The 17268-nt window shown below is 41.9% G+C and overlaps 1 protein-coding gene across 5 annotated transcripts in view; it reads left to right on the top strand.

The window, feature by feature from the left end:
* cdadc1 (cytidine and dCMP deaminase domain containing 1) overlaps positions 1 to 17268 on the top strand; it is a 59167-nt gene that overhangs the window by 39092 nt on the left and 2807 nt on the right. For all 5 annotated transcript variants that reach the window (XM_063051115.1, XM_063051114.1, XM_063051118.1 and 2 more), the window contains one exon: positions 13908 to 13962. In XM_063051115.1, coding sequence (XP_062907185.1) covers positions 13908 to 13962 — 55 coding nt within the window. The remainder of the gene's footprint in view (positions 1 to 13907; positions 13963 to 17268) is intronic.

Raw genomic sequence — 17268 nt, 5'->3', positions numbered from 1 at the left:
ACCGCCATTTATTATGATCATGGCTGATCATCCAACTCAGAACCCCGCCCCAGCCTTCCCTCCATACCCCCTGACCCCCGTAGCCACAAGGGCCATATCTAACTCCCTCTTAAACATAGCCAATGAACTGGCCTCAACAGTTTGCTGTGGCAGAGAATTCCACAGATAATACTACTTTTGCTGTATTCCAGTCTTCTGCCACCATAATGTAGCCAAAAAAACTTGGAATGTAATGGCATCTATGCCGTTCCCCCCCATACTTCCATTAACTGTCTGAAATATAATATAGCTTGATGATCATCTGCTTAAAGTGGGACTCTTTAATATTCCATGTTGGTTCATTAATTCCAAAATTTCATATTCTTCATTAATATCAATGGCTACATCAGTGTTTTCCAGTGAAGTCAAACACAAACTGTTGAATTAGAAATATATACAGTATGTCTTCTACCTGAACACTTGGAATTCAGTGTAAGCTGTAACAGGATCCTCTATTATTTGTTGTTCAATTTTGATGTTTTTATAAAATAAACTTAAGGTTTTCGGTGACCTTACTTTCATATCTCTTTGCTTCCTTGATGTCATTATTTCCTTTTCAGCTTTCATCCCTGAAGCTCCTATACTGGCATATGCTTTCAGCTTTTATCATTTATGGATGTGTAGATTTTTCTTTTAGCTTCCAGATTTCTTTTATCTAGACTATATTTCCTCAATGTTCCTCTACCCTTTGCCTATTGGTGAAACCATTATAGTGAGCCCCGCCTCAGTGATAGGGGAATTATTAGAGAAAATCCTAAAGAATAGGATTTCTGTACATTGTAAAGGCAAGGACTGATTGTGGGTGGTCAGGATGGCTTTGTATGGAAGAAATCCTGCCTCACTAATATGAATGAGTTTCTTTGAGGAGGTAACTAGGAAGATTGATGAAGGAATGGTGGTAGACATTATCCATGTACTTTTGACAAAACATTTGACAAAGTCCCACTTAGCACACTCATCCAGAAGTCAACACACATGGCAAAGTAAGCTGGCAAATTTGATCCAAGATTATCCTGGTGATAAGCTGGATGATGAGAGGATAGTGGTGGAAGGATGCTTTCAAGTTCAAGTTTATTCTCATAGGTGTACTTGTCATCAGAATTAGCTTTATGCAGCACATTACGTTACAAAAATAACACATAAATGAATGTAAAATTTAATTCATGTAAATTACATGAAAAAACATAATGACATCTTGTAAGTTGGGGGAGAGAAAGAAGAAATCATCTTATTAAGAAATGGTCCAAGGTAATCTTGAAGTTTTACAAGACAGTTCAAGAACATAACGACAGTGGGGAAGAAGCTGTTCTCGAACTGAGGTGCAGGTCTTCAGGCTTCTGTTCTTTTATTCCTGTTATTCCTTTTTGTTGGTAATTTTATGTCTTTGCACGGTACTACTACTGCTGCAAAACAACAAATTTCATGTCACTGAAGTCAGTGATAATAAATCTGATTTTGATTCCTACCTAATTGAAGCAGCAAGAAGAGGGTGTTGCCTGGGTTGTGGGAGTCCTTACTGCTAAATGTTGCCTTTCTGAAATGTTTTCCTCATTCTGAATGGTGAGAAGAGCTGAACCTGTGATGGAACCAGCTGAGTCCACCACTCTCTGTATCCTCTTGTACTCCTGTGCAGTGGAGTTTGTTTTTACTTCAAAATATACTTTATTCAAAAATAAAATTATATGAATAAATCATTCAATAACTTTCCATCCTTTACATACATTTCCATTATAGTCAGTACATATCCATACTTTTGGCCACCCATGTGGCGCTGTGTTGTTTCACCTTCCCACACCATTGTTGAGGGGTATACTCCCCACCACCCGACCCCTCCCACTCCCGCAGGAGAAGAACCCTAAACTGTGGTCCATCCCCACCCGGCCCTTGCGGTGGCTGCACCGAGTTTCAGTGCGTCCCTCAGCACGTACTCCTGCAGCCGAGAATGTGCCAGTCGGCAGCATTCTCCCACGGACATCTCCATGTGCTGGTAGATCATTAAGTTTCGGGCCGACCAAAGAGCATCTTTCACCGAGTTGATGATCTGCCAGCAGCACCGGATGTTGGTCTCCGTGTGCGTCCCCGGGAACAGCCGGTAGATCAGAGAGTCCTCTGTTACGCATCTGCTGGGGATGAAGCGTGGCACTAGCCTGTCCATCCTCCTCCACACCCTCTCTGCGAACTGACAGTGTGCAAAGAGGTGGGTCACAGACTCCTCCTCACTGCAGTCCTCCTGTGGGCAATGGGGTGTGGAGACAATGTTCCGGGCGTACAGGAGGGATCTGACTGGGACGGCCCCTCTCACCGCCCAGTGCAATGGAATTTTTTTTTTTATATTTCAAAATATACTTTATTCAAAAATAAATATATACAATAAACCATTCAATAACTTTCCATCCTTTACATACGTTTCCATTATAGTCAGTACATATCCGTATTTATAGCCATCCACGTGGCACTCCAGTAGTTCAGCTTACCATATCATTGTTGAGGGGTATACTCCCCACCCCCCGACCCCTCCCACGGGTGGAGAGACCTATACTGTGGTCCTTCCCCACCGGCCCTTGCGGTGGCTGCACCGAGTTTCAGTGTGTCCCTCAGCACGTACTCCTGCAGCCAAGAATGTGCCAGTCGGCAGCATTCTCCCACGGACATCTCCATGTGCTGGTAGATCATCAAGTTTCGGGCCGACCAAAGAGCGTCTTTCACCGAGTTGATGATCTGCCAGCAGCACCGGATGTTGGTCTCCGTGTGCGTCCCCGGGAACAGCCCGTAGATCAGAGAGTCCTCTGTTACGCAGCTGCTGGGGATGAAACGTGACACTGGCCCGCCCATCCTCCTCCACACCCTGTCTGCGAACTGACAGTGTGCAAAGAGGTGGGTCACTGACTCCTCCTCACTGTAGTCCTCCCGTGGGCAATGGGGTGTGGAGGCAACGTTCCTGGTGTACAGGAGGGCTCTGACAGGGAGGGCCCCTCTCACTGCCAGCCAGGCAAGGTCTTGGTGCCTGTTGGTGAGATCTGGCAATGAGGCATTTTGCCAGATGAACTGGACGGTCTGCTCAGGGAACCACCCCACTGTGTCCATCACGTCCTTCTCCTGCAGTGCCTGCAGGACATTACGTGCCGTCCACTGCCTGATGGCCCTGTGGTCAAAGGCGTTCTCCTGGAAGAACTTTCCTACGTAGGACAGGTATGCCGGCAACGACCAGCTGACAGGGGCGTTGCGCGGGAGTGGGGCCAGACCCATCCTTCGTAGCCAGGGCGACAGGTAGAACCTGGGCACATAGTGGTACTTGGTGCCCACATACCTGGGTTCTACACACACCTGATGCAGCCACATACGAAGCTGGCCATCAGGGTGAGGGCGACATTGGGGACGTTCTTGCCCCCGTTGTCCAGGGACTTGTGCATGACGGTCCGTCTCACCCGCTCCATCTTGGATCCCCAGACAAATCTGAAGATAGCTCGGGTGATTTCCGAGCTGTAGGAGCGGGGGACAGGCCAGACCTGCGCCAAGTACAGCAGCCCTGAGAACACCTCACACCTGATGACCAGGTTCTTGCCCATTATCGACAGGGAGCTCCCTCCCCACAGACCTAGTTTCTGTTTCACCTTGGCAGTCCGCTCCTGCCAGTTCTTGTTGCACACCTCAGCCCCTCCGAACCAGATCCTCAACACCCTCACGTGGTCAGACCTGATGCTGAAGGGGACACTGGATCGGTCGGGCCAGTTGCCGAAGATCATGGCTTTGTTCTTCGTGTGGCTGATCCTGGCCCCTGACGCTAGCTCGAACTGTTCGCAGATGCCAATCAACCTGCGAACTGACCTCGGATCAGAGCAGAAGACGGTGACGTTGTCCATGTACAGGGAGGTTTTCACTTGGGTCCCTCCACTGCCTGGCAGCGTCACCCCTCTTATGCCCTCATCCCTCCTGATGGCTTCCGCAAAGGGTTCTATGCAGCAGACAAACAAGACAAGGGAGAGGGGACAGCCCTGCCTGACTCCAGACCTGATGGGGAAGCTGTCTGTTTCCCACCCGTTGACCTGGACTGCACTACGGATGTCTGTGTAGAGTAGTCTAATCCAAATCCGGATTCCCTCCCCAAATCCCATTTTGGAGAACACGTCCGCCATGTACGTCTGCGATATTCTGTCGAAGGCTTTCTCCTGGTCCAAGCTGACCACGCAGGCGTTCACCCCCCTGTCTTGCACGTAGGCGATGGTGTCCCTCAGCAGCGCGAGGCTGTCTGAGATCTTCCTGCCCGGTACAGCACAGGTTTGGTCATACCATACCAGATGGTGATACGACCAGTCAGAAGACTTTCCACAGTACACGTTTGTCAGAGTGTTCAAATACATGCAGAATCTCCTTAAACTTATAAAGAAGTAGATACACTGATTTTTGATTGGACCTTTGCGACCACTGGTGTGCTACATGGATCAGTGCTGGGACTCTTGTATTTTGTGATTGTGTATTGACAACTTGGACATGAATTTAGGAGGTGTTGGATCCCTGTTTAATTTCTGATCTTTGGTGTTCTTCCAGGAGTCAAGATGGAGAGCTGTCTTAATTCCAAGATTTCAGTTTATTTTAGAGTACAGACAAACATATAAATACTAAGCAAACTAAATCAAGAGCTGAGAAACCGTGCTCGGAGGGGAATTAATGCTAAAGGGTGTAAGGTGACACTTCTGAAAAATCTTATCACTTTTCATGATAGGATAAAAGAATTTCCTTAGATAGGAATGAATTAATTAATAAGCTACAAAATTAAAACACTGACATCACATGTGTAATGTGCTAATACCTAGCCAGTGAAAAATGAGAAAGGTGATAAACCGTTAGTTTAGCTGGTGAGTGTGAAAAATACATGGGTTTGTTTAAAAAGTACAAATCTTATAGAAAGTATTATTAAAAAAAGTGGTTTTCAATGAAGGCATGATTAGGAAGAAGTACAGTCAACGTTTTGGGTCGAGACCCTTTGTCAGGACTAATGGAAAAAAGAGATAGTAAGAGGTTTGAGAGAGGGAGGGGGAGATCCGAAATGATAGGAGAAGACAGGAGGGGGAGGGATGGAGCCAAGAACTGGACAGGTGATTGGCAAAAGGGATACAAGGCTGGAGAAGGGGGAGTGTCATGGGATGGAAGGCCTTGGAAGAAAGAAAAGGGGAGGGGAGCACCAGAGGAAGATGGAGAACAGGCAAAGAGTTATTGTGAGAGGGAAAGAGAGAAAAAAATAATAATAAATAATAAATTGGGGATGGGATAAGAAGGGGAGGAGGGGCGTTAATGGAAGTTAGAGAAATCAATGTTCATGCCATCAGGTTGGAGGCTACCCAGACGGAATATAAGGTGTTGTTCGTCCAACCTTAGTGTGGCTTCATCTCAACAGTAGAGGAGGCCATGGATTGACATATCGGAATGAGAATGGCACGTGGAATTAAAATGTGTGGCCACTGGGAGATCCTGCTTCCTCTGGCAGACAGAGTGTAGGTGTTCAGCGAAGCGGTCTCCTAATCTGCATCGGGTCTCACCAATATATAGAAGGCCACACCGGGAGCACCAGATACAGTATATCACACCAGCTGGAGAAGGGGGAGTATCATGGGACGGAAGGCGTTGGAAGAAATGGAGAAGGAGGACTGCCAATCAACTTCCCAGCTCTTGGCTTCGTCCCTCCCCCTCCTGTCTTCTCCTATCATTTCGGATCTCCCCCTCCCCCTCCCACATTCAAATCTCGGCCGGAAATGTCAACTGTACCTCTCCCTATAGATGCTGCCTGGCCTGCTGCATTCCTCCAGCATTTTGTGTGTGTGTTGCTTGAATTTTCAGCATCTGCAGATCTTCTCGTGTTTGTGTTTTTAAAGGCATGATTAGTAAGTTTTTGAATGACATGAAAGTTGTTGGAGTTGTGGATAGCGGAAAAACATTGTGCAAGGCCACAGAATAGATCAGATGTAAAACTGGGCAGAGCAATGGCAGATGGAATTTAATCCCAACAAGTGTGAAGAATTGCATTTTGTTAAGACCGGTAGGTGTGGAACATGTACAGTAAATGTAAGGCACTAGGGAATGTGATAAACAAAGACACCTCTGGGTTCAAAGCCATAGTTCCCTGAGGCAGATGCAATAGGGTCTTTTAAGAGACTCCTGAATAGGTACATGGAGCTTAGAAAAATAGAGGGCTGTGGGTAACCCTAAGTAATTTCTTTTTTTTTTAATTTTATTTTTATTTGGATAAGGAATTCACAATTATCATGTACTTTTTTCACACATATAACCTTTTCCATTTTTTTATATGTATAAAACTACAATTATTTATACATTCTTAAGTACACATTGAGATGATATAAAAGGAAAATAAACATTTAAATAGATAATTATGTACTGTGGTAAATCTAACCTATTAGGCTAAGTAATGAAATTAGTTGTTAAGAAAAATGGTAATAATAGTTTCCATTCAACCCTTCTGGACCATTTCCACTGGTCCAAAATGTTGCATACAAGCCTATATACCAACCATTGTAGGTGTTTATATCCCAATTTGTTCGTGCTTGTTCCTGCCCGCAGACATAATTATCCAATCCCTATGTACTTATTTACTTAATTTTTTCTTTTTTTTTTATCCCTTTCCCTTTACTTGTGTTAATTCTCTATTTTCCAAAAAAAAACAAACATTTAGACTAGGGGTGCTTACGTTAGCAATATTACTGTGTTGATGAGAAGAGCAATATAAATCATTAGGAGAGTCATCTAAAGTCTGCTCGCATTGGGGTTATATATTCAATCCATTTATTCCAGATTTGATAAAATGTTTCTTTTTGAGTTCTCAGGGAGTAAGTCAACTTTTCCATTTTAAATATTTCCAAGATAATTTCGTACCAATCTTCTAATGTAGGTGGTATGGGATTTAGCCATTTTCTAGTGATTGATTTCTTACTTGCCGCTAAGAGGGCCTGCAGCAACTTTATATCTTCCTTCTGTTCAAGGAACAATACATGCCCCAAATAGAGCGTCTCAAAGTTCAGAGGTATCTGGGACCTAAGTACCTTAACTAATGTTCTATGAATACCTTCCCAAAATAGACTTAATTTAGGGCAATCCCAGAAAATATGAAAATGATTTGCCTCCTTGGAGCCGCACCTTCTCCAACACATCACATTTGTATCTTTATATTTTTCCTGATATGGGGTCTTGAAGTATCTTATAATGTTTTTCCAACAATGTTCTCTCCAAGTCAAAGAATTAGTCGAGGACCATTGAAAGCTGCAGGTTTTCCCCCAAGCCTCCTCTGAAAGTACCAACCCCGCTTCTTTTTCCCACTTCTCTTTAATATACGGTGTATTTACATTTTTAGCATGGGAGAGTGCATTATATAGGCGAGAAACTGATTTACTAGGTATTGAACTGCAAGCCGAATTCAGAATCTTGAAAAATTCTAATCCTACTGTTGATAGGTCTGTATATCTACAACTCTGGTTAACATAGTTTCGTATTTGAAGGTACCTAAAAAAGTCATTATGTTCTAGGCCATGTTTGTCCTGCAGGATTTGGAAACTTTGTAATACTCTTTTATCTATAAATGAGAGGTAGGTTGTAAGACCTTTCTTTATCCATAGCTCAAATCTTTTATCTCCTCTGTTGGGAAGGAATTCGGTATCATATGCACACCATCTAAAGAGTTTTAACATGTTATTAATTCCACATGAATTAACCACCTTCTGCCATACTTTTAATGTAAGATTTATCCAAGCATTATTAAATTTTTCCAACTGGGCCATCAATCCTTTGTCAGTTATTGAGGCCTGAAGAGGAAAACTGTCAACTAATCCAAATTCTATTTCCTTCCATCTAGCCTTATATTCCCTATTACACCAATATAACAGAGGAGTTATCTGTGAGGCATAAAAATAATTTCTCAGGCAAGGAAGAACCATACCTCCTCCTTCCTTCCCTAACTGTAAGGTGTTATATCGAATTCTAGGTTTCCTTCCTTGCCAAATGAAGCGGGAAATCCATTTGTCCCATTCCCTGAATTGATTATCATCCATCTCCACTGGTAAAGTACGGAAAAGATATAATAACCGAGGAAGAATATTCATTTTTATAGTATTTATCCTTGAATTTAAACTTAAAAAGGGGATAAGATTCCATCTATGCATATCTGCTTTTATCTCTGAGATTAATGGCCCATAATTTACCTGTGACAGTGTTGAAAGATCCTTCGGCAGGGTTATTCCTAAATATTTTAATGATTTAGCTTCCCACTTAAGATCGTATGTATCCTGCAATTTTTTGGATGGTCTATAATTTAGGGACATAACCTGCGTTTTCTTTACATTTATTTTATAACCTGATATTTTCCCAAAGTCATCCAACAGTGTAAACAATCCTATAAATGATTTTTCTGGTTCACTCAGATAGACCAAAACATCATCTGTGAATAACGCCACTTTCTGTTCAATCCCTGCCACCTTGATACCTTTTACGATTTCGCTCTGTCTTATTAGTTGGGTAAGTGGTTCAATATATAGCGCAAAAAGGAGAGGAGAAATTGGGCATCCCTGTCTAGTGCCTCTCTCTAAAATGAAGGAGTCAGAGAGGTCCCCATTTATCTTAATTTGGGCTGTAGGGCTGTCATATAGAGTCTGAATTACTTTAATAAACCTTTCTTGAAAGCCGAATCCTCCTAACACTCTGTATAGGAATGCCCAACTAACCGAATCAAAAGCTTTCTCAGCGTCCAATCCTACTACCATTGTCTCTGTCTCGTTCTTACTAACCTGTTCTAATATGTGCAGAGTTCTCCTTATGTTGTCCTGTGTTTGTCTTTGTTGAATAAATCCAGTCTGGTCTAAATGGATTAGGCCAGGTAAAAGCTTTTCCAATCTGCGCGCTAATATAGATGTAAATAGTTTGTAATCTAAATTAAGAACACTAATTGGCCGATAATTGCCACATTCTAGTTTATCTTTACCCGCTTTAGGAATAACTGAAATAATCACTTCTCTCCAGGAAGGTGGAGTTTCTCCTCTCTGCAAGATCCAATTAAAGGTGTTAAGTAGTAATGGGGCTAACTGTGTCTTCAGGAACTTGTACCACTCTGAGGTAAACCCATCAGAACCTGGGGACTTTCCAGCCTTTAACCTAGAGATGGCCACGTTCAGTTCTTTGACAGTTACTGGTTCTAATAAACTTTCATTTTGTAAATCTGTAAGTTTAGATAGATCTAAAAAATTCAATACACTGTCTATATAGGGCTCATTGGGGGCCCGGGGTTGGGAGTACAGCTCTCGATAATATGTTTCAAAACTCTCTTGAATTTTCCCTATTGTACTCTCCACAAGCTTTGTCTTTGGATTCTTTATTTTATGAATTGTATTGTCTGCTTGTTGTTTTCGTAATTTATATGCTAATAATCTAGCTAATTTACCTCCTACTTCATAATTCTTTTGTCTCAGGTAAAGAAAATTTCTTTGAGTTTCCAACGTATAAATATCATCAATTTCACTTTGCAATTTCCTAATTTCCTGTTTTCGATTTGAATTTTGTTGCTATCTATAACTTGAAGTTGTTTTAATTTTCCTTGAAGGTCTGCTAATTTTTGTGCATTGATTTTTTTCCATGTGAGTAGTAATGGAAATAATTTTCCCTCTCAGTACAGCTTTCAATGTATCCCATAAAATCACTGGTGATGTTTCTCCCGTGTCATTAAGGTCTAGATATTCTTTGATTTCTCCCCTTAATCTCTCCATTACTTTCGGGTTATTGAGTATATGTGAGTTTAGCCTCTATAGTGTTTTCCTCATTTTCCTTTCCAGGATTAGAGACATAGAGACTGGGCTATGATCCGACAGATCAATTGTTGCAATATTACAGTTTTTTATCCTGAGTCTATCTGTATTAAAGATAAAGAAATAGTCTATCCTTGAATAGGCTGAATGAGGGAAAGAGTAATATGTATAATCTTTACTAGTAGGGTGTAATTCCCTCCAGACATCTATAATTCCCAACTCCTCCATCAATGAATTCACTTTCCGAGTCAGAGGTTTATTCTGAGTAACTATTCTTGAAGAATCTAATATAGGATTTAATCTAATATTAAAATCCCCTCCACAAATTATTACCCCTCGAGAACTGACCATTAGGTCAAAAATGTGTCTATAAAATGACCATTCACTACCTGGAGGAGCATAAACATTCAGCAATGTTATTTCTGTACCTTCTATTCTTCCTGTGATTTTTACAAACCGTCCTTCTTTGTCTCTAGTCTCTGAAATATGTTCATAATTAAGAGTACTTGATATTAAAGTAGCTACCCCTCTTTTGTGACTCAATTTATATGATGAATAAAATACATGCTTAAAGCCCATTCTTTTTAATTTTCCATGTTCAGATTGGCTCATATGTGTTTCCTGGAGGAAAGCTATTTGTGCCCTCTCTTTGTTCAATTTAGACATAATCTTATTTCTTTTAATTGGATTCAAAACCCCATTAACATTATAGGAAATTATTTTTACCAATTCAGTTTGCATTTTTCTCTAGTAGAAAAAAAGCACTCTCCTTTCCTAACCAAACAGTAAGCAATCCCTTCTCAACAGTAAACCAAGACATATAACCACACCCTAGACATTTCTGAACGTATAACATTTGAAAATTTTTCCTGACTTCCCACAGTGAGGCCTGAGCACCGACCCGCCTCAGTTCAGAGGGATAACCTCTATCTTCACCCTGTGTTAGAGGGCCCTCAGCAGTTTGAATAATCATAGAGAATTTTCTCCTATTTATGTCTCGACCATATTGCTATCATTCAAGTTATTCTGCCTAGTTTATTTTCAGTTACCAGTTTTCATTTTACTTTTAAGTCCGATTTACTCTTTTCAGTCATTTCTCTTAATTAATCTGTATTCTCTGTACATTCGCGTCTGAATATTTGCAGCTTTTCCTTGTAGTTTGACACTCTGGTTCGAGTGGAGCGTCCTCGCCCCACTAACTGCCACGACTTCTGCCGAATCCTCTCCAGTAGCGTCTCCGGTTGGGTGATAACTTTAATAGGTAGTCCCCGGTCCGCCAGATCCAACGTTGCCTCCTCCACCATAGCGTAAGTTTTTGTCCCTTCGTCGTAAAAGACTCTCAGCCGAGCTGGATACAGGGTCTGGAATCTGATGTTGTTTTCCTTCAGGACTCTCCGTGTTTCCGTATATTCCTTCCGTCTGGCAAGAATCCCCGGTGCATAGTCGTGGTCTAAACTGATTTTGCAGTTGTTCCACATGAAACCTTTCTTTTGCCATGCTCTTTTAAGCACCTCTTCCTTCGTTCTGTAACTGAGAAATCTGATCAGAATCGATCTGGGCTGGGCGCCTGCCAGAGGCTGTGGTGCCAACGCGCGGTGAGCCCTTTCTATCTGTAGGTCTTCTGCGGCCGGTATATCAAGGTTCTCTCTAAGCAGCTTCTCCACGAAGGGAATCATCAATCCGGGTTTACCTTCGGTTCCTTCGGGAACTCCGTAGATCCTCACATTTTCCCTTCTCGAGCGGCCTTCTTGATCTATTAGTTTCCACTGGAGCTGGTCTTGTAGCTTCAGCATTTCTGCTATCACTTCCTCGGCGTTTTGTAGCTTCTCTTCAATTCCAACAATCCTCGCTTCGGCTTCATCTATCCGCGAGTTAGTTTTTACTATTTCTCCTTTAATATCTTCCAGCTGTTTGCTGTTATCTTGTCGGAACTCACGAATCTCTCCGAGAATCAAAGACAGAGTCACCGATTCCCCCTCATTATCTCCGTCCTGGCTTGCCGTGGGGGAGCTAGGCCCGTCGCCTTGCTGCATCTCTTTATGTTTATCAGCCTTCGAAGCGGACTTTTTATTCTTGTTCTTAGACATCATCCTTGCCCCTTTTATTAATATAGTTATGCAGTATTAAGTATTTGTCTAAATTCGATTTTGGGGCAGTTTACCTTCTTTTTTGTCGAGAGACCTTTTCCTTACGCCGCCATTCCCTTGATGACCCAGAAGTCCCCCCCCCCCAACCCTAAGTAATTTCTAAGGAAGGGACATGTTCAGCACAGCTTTGTGGGCCAAAGGGCCTGTATTGAGCTGTAGGTTTTCTATGTTTCTATGAAATTGGCATACTGGGTCAATAGGATGGTGAAGAAGGTATATGACATGCTTGCCTTGTCAGGGCCTAGAATATAAACGTTGGAAAGTTATGTTGCAACCATACAAAACACTTGTTAAGCCACACTTGGAGTATCGTATGCATTTCTAATTGCCATATTATAGGAAGATGTGAGAGGAGACATGTCAGAATTCACCTGGGTTGGAAGACTTTAGTTTTAGGCAGAGTTGTATGGGATGTATTTGTTTTCCCAGGAGTGAAGGTGTCTAATAGAGGTATAAAAAATCATGAGAGGCAGAGTGTAGATATTCAGAATCTTTTTTTCACATGGAGACAAGAGGGCATATATTGCCTCTCCAGGTCCTATATATTGTGTAATATATAGGCAACCTCTGCATTATGGGGGTTATATTCCTAGAAAACGATATGTATTGCAACTTTCTGAAATATGATAATGTGTCATCCGTGCATACATCAGGAAATGAGTTTAAAAAGAAATCATGTTTATTTATTTACTTTGTCTCATAAAATATTCTCTATCTCACATATTTGGTAGTGACATAAGAATTCTGAAAGGCTAATTTTTATTATCCTTACAGGGTGTCACCTGTAATAACTTTAAATTTTAGACTCGTAGAAAGAAATTCTGTGCTTTGTTGATGTTTTGATTGTGTAGTTGATTAGGAGTAAACTGTTGGTAATAAGATGGATTGGATTTGCCCTACTTTTTGTGAGCTGGATATATTGGACGATTTTCCAGTTGCTGTTTAGATGCCAATGTTGTAACTATACTGGAAGAGCCAGAGTGGAGCCACAGTCTGTCTGATACTAGTCAGTACAATAACTCATAACCACAGTCAGTGTACTCAGCCATTTCTAGCTGTACATGAAGTGAATTAAATCGGCTGACAGTTGGCTTCTGTGAGGTTGGAGATTTTAGGAGGAAACTGTGGACTTCCGACTGAACTTGGCTATAAATGTTTCAGTCTTGCTTTTCACTTTCATACTGGGCCCCATTATTGTTGTATTTTTGTTAATGAGGTTGGACTTGTCACTGAACACTCAAACAAATTTCTGCAGGTATGTACTGTTGAAAATATCCTGACTGGTTACATCATGGTCTAATACAGCAAGTTGAATGCACAGGAGCGTGAGAAGCTGCAAAGAGTAGTGGACTCTGCCCAATACATCCTGGCCAGGGCACATCACTTCCCACCATTGGTAGCACCTACAGGAAGTGTTGCCTCCAGAAGGCAACACCTATCATCAATAATCCACACCACGTGGGCTGTGCCATCTTTCCACAGCTACCACCAGGCAGGAGGTAGGAGCCTGAGGTCCCACACAACCGGTTCAAATACAACTACTTGCCCTTCAACCATTCAGTTCTTGGACCAACCAGCAAACCCCTCATCACTGCAGTTTCACAACACCACAACCACTTTGATCACTTCTTAAAAATTCTAATTGTTTTCTTTATGGTAAAAATTGTATACAATATGTTTTTCTTGCGAATTCTGTTTCTATGATGCTATGAGCCTGTGATGCTGATGAAAGTTTTATGTTGCACCAGTCCATACATGTATTTGTACATATGACAATAAACTTGCCAATATTAGCAGTGGCAACCTCAGTGCTAGTTTTTGAGGTAAAATGTATGAATGAATGATAGATTCATTGTAAGATTTATTAGAGGAGACTCATTAAAAATCCTGATTCTTCATGTATATAAAACTTCTGTTCTTTTTCCAGTGGCAGAAAAATCCAGCCCACAGTATTTTAGAATCAGGTGTCCAAACTGTTCACAGTGAGTACCTGTTTATTGATAAATGTTTCAACCTCTACACACTGGATAGTGTAGACTGTCATAATTTAGGGGAGTGCCTTGTAATGTCAACATAATAATTGTGAATCATGTGCTTTATCTAAGGATACTTTTATATTGCTTCTAATAACCATTTGCAGGAAAGTTATCAAGCTAATTTCAGTACATGATTCTCCCTGCTTCAGAATACTTAACAGGTTTTTTAAAAAAAAATATTTCAGATTCCCTGTCTATTTACAGTAATTTATAAGTAGGCAGGAAATCGCCAAACCTGAGATAAAGGAGAGAGCGCAAGGGCTAGCCTTTGGTCTGGGTTAGTAAACGACACACTTCCTCTGTTTGTCCGTGTTGTTGATTTAAAGGGAATAGCTTTCTTTTAAGTATCCTGTTGAACTTCAATAGCAGAGGGTCCCAGACCACATCCCCAGTGCCCCTTCTCCCTATCCGGCCATTACATAAAAACTATAAAGAATTTTGATTTACAATACACAGTGAAAGAAAATAGGAACTGCAAATTCAAAGCAGTGACAAATAATGACAAAAGTATTCAAATCTATTTAAAGTTCCAAATAAAATTATTTCTTTGTTTAATTACATAAAAACAATTTTCATCCACAATTTTAGAGCATACATTAGTAGCCCAACTATTCACTACTTCATTGCTTTTCACCTCTCAATGAGATGGGTGGGCTTGGTGCAGTGAGATCAGCTTCTCAACATCAGACTGAATGTCACTCAGGAGTCTCAGATCCCCACGTTCAGTAATTTACAGTCTGTTTCGTTACTTTGAAAGAAGTTGGGCGACTGCCGTGAAACTGTGCTCCACTGTAAAACTGCACTCAGAACCTCCCTTACTGTTGGCAGAATCACTTCTTCTCCAATTGTATGGGGCTTTCGAGATTTAGTGATGGATGAGCATTGAAATATTGTATGAAGCACACAGGCCATCACTGTTTTGTTGAGAAGTGCTGGCAAATATGTTTCGAAGTGTTTTACGTTTCTGAAAGTTTTCACAAAATGACTGAAAATAAGGCAAGTTCTTGTTTGCTTTATCAGAGTGTATTCTGTTCAAATGTTCAAGAAGTCTGGATGGTTTCATTGCTTTATTTGGAAAAAAAGTCTTTTCACACAACAGACACATTGGCTGCTGTTGGTTGCTTAGTGCTGGTATAAATCCATATTTCAGATACTCCACACTATACGGTACACTTTTTCATTTGGTTTGCTTCTGTCATTCTCTTTATGGATTAATGACAACAGTCAATTACCTACCACCCCATGAGCCTCTGCATCCAACACATCATTCTCTGCAGCTGTTCTTATCTCAGTTCCTTTGCCTCCATCATGTCTATTCCCAGGATGAGTCTCTCCTTTCCAGGACGTCAGAGATGTCCTCTTTCTTCGAAGAATGAGGTTTCCCTTCCTCCAACATTGATGCTCTCACCCGCATCTCCTCCATATCCCGGACATCCGCATTCATCTCATCTATCCCTGTTAAGGTGGCGGGAAGAGTTCCTTTTGTCCTCACCTACCACCTCATTGGCCTCTGCATCCAACACAGCATTCTCCGCGAGTTCTGCCAGCTTCAGTGGTATCTTACCACCAGATACATCCTTACTTCCCAAACTCTCCACTTTCTGCAGGTCGCTTCCTCCATGATTCCCTTGTCCATTCATCCCTCCCCACTAATCTCCCTCCTGGCATGTATCCCTGCAAGTGAGAGAAATGCTATACCTCCCTCATCTCCATTCAGGTCCCCAAACAGCTCTTCCAGGTGAGGCAACACTTCACCTGCGAATCTTTTAGGATCATCTATTTTATCTGCTCCTCCCGATGCAGCCTCCTCTACATTGGTGAGACGCGATGTAGACTAGAGGATCACTTTATCAAGCAGCTCCGCTTCATCTGCCAAAAGTGGAACTTCCTGGTGGCCAACCATTTTAATTCCTTTCTCCATTCCCATTCCGACATATGGATCCATGGTTTCCTCTTCTGCTATGATGAGGCCACTGTCTGGTGGAGGAGCAACATCTTATCTTATGCCTAGGTAACCCACAACCTAAGCATTGATTTCTCCTTCCAGTAATATTTTTTCTTTTCCCCTCCCCTTTCCCTCTTCTTCTATTCCCCACTCTGGCCTCTTACCCCTTCTCCTCACCTGCCTATCATTGCCCCCAGTGCTGCTGCTCCTTTCCTTTCTACCATGGTCCACTCTCCTCTCAGATTACTACTTCTCTAGCCCTTTACCTTTCCCACGCATCTAATTTCGCCTGTCACCTAGCTTGTCCTCCTTCCCCTTCCTCCACATTTTCATTCTGTCCACTTCTCCCTTCCTTTCCCGTCTTGATGAAGAGCCTCTGCCTGAAACGTCAACTGTTTATTCCTTTTCATATAAGTTGCCTGACTTGTTGAGTTCCTCCAGCATTTTGTGTTTGTGTTGACAACGGTCAATCGCATTTTGTTTAAGTCCAGCAAGTGCTATGATCAATAAAAGAGAAAGTTATGACATCATCATAGCTCAGGCAAAACCTGACTCTCTGTCTGAAGGGACATAAAGTGGGGCAGTGATACCTCAGTTGGGTCCTGGGGTACAGGGAAAAGAAAGAGCATACAAAAAGGGGCAGGTTCTGAACTTCATACCCTAATTCACAGGAAGTGCATCACCACATGATTAGAATATGGGAATCAACAGTGAACAGCAATAATGCAAGGGCTGTGCCCATAAATAACATAATTTCTTCAGTTCAGATTTCTCATGATACAGAAGTACAACTACAAAAGTGTCACATTGCTTTCCAACAGCTATAACACACTTCGAGTAAAGAGTAAGAGAACGGTGGGTTAGCAAGGGATGAGGTGATCACATGATCATTCTAATCATTTATGAGGCACTAGCAATCAAATGCTTATTAGAAATAATTCATTTCTTAAATTAAGCCTGTAATCCATCAAATGGCCCCTTGCTACCGAGAATCCCCCCCATTACCCCCTTACCTTTATTGCCCCCCTTAGAAACTGCCACCTCCCCCGGGGGAGGGGTGATGTCACCCAGTTTGGGAACAACTGCTCTATAGCATAGAAAACTGAGGTGTTGTCTCTTATGCACATGGGAAATTGCATTGTTAGTCGTTATCTATTACAGGATGGACAGGGTGCATCTCTTGAACAGGATGTGCTGCCTGTAAGAAGCTTCAGGCTCCAAGACAGAATTGACCCACTCCTGTATGTTGTGGGGTAATTCTACAGACATATCTGGTTGTTTCCATCATGCTGACTATGTTTTTATGT

This window comes from Mobula hypostoma, chromosome 6 (genome assembly GCF_963921235.1).
Source record: "Mobula hypostoma chromosome 6, sMobHyp1.1, whole genome shotgun sequence".
Taxonomy (NCBI): Eukaryota; Metazoa; Chordata; class Chondrichthyes; order Myliobatiformes; family Myliobatidae; genus Mobula; species Mobula hypostoma.
This window is presented reverse-complemented; position numbering and strand designations above follow the sequence as displayed.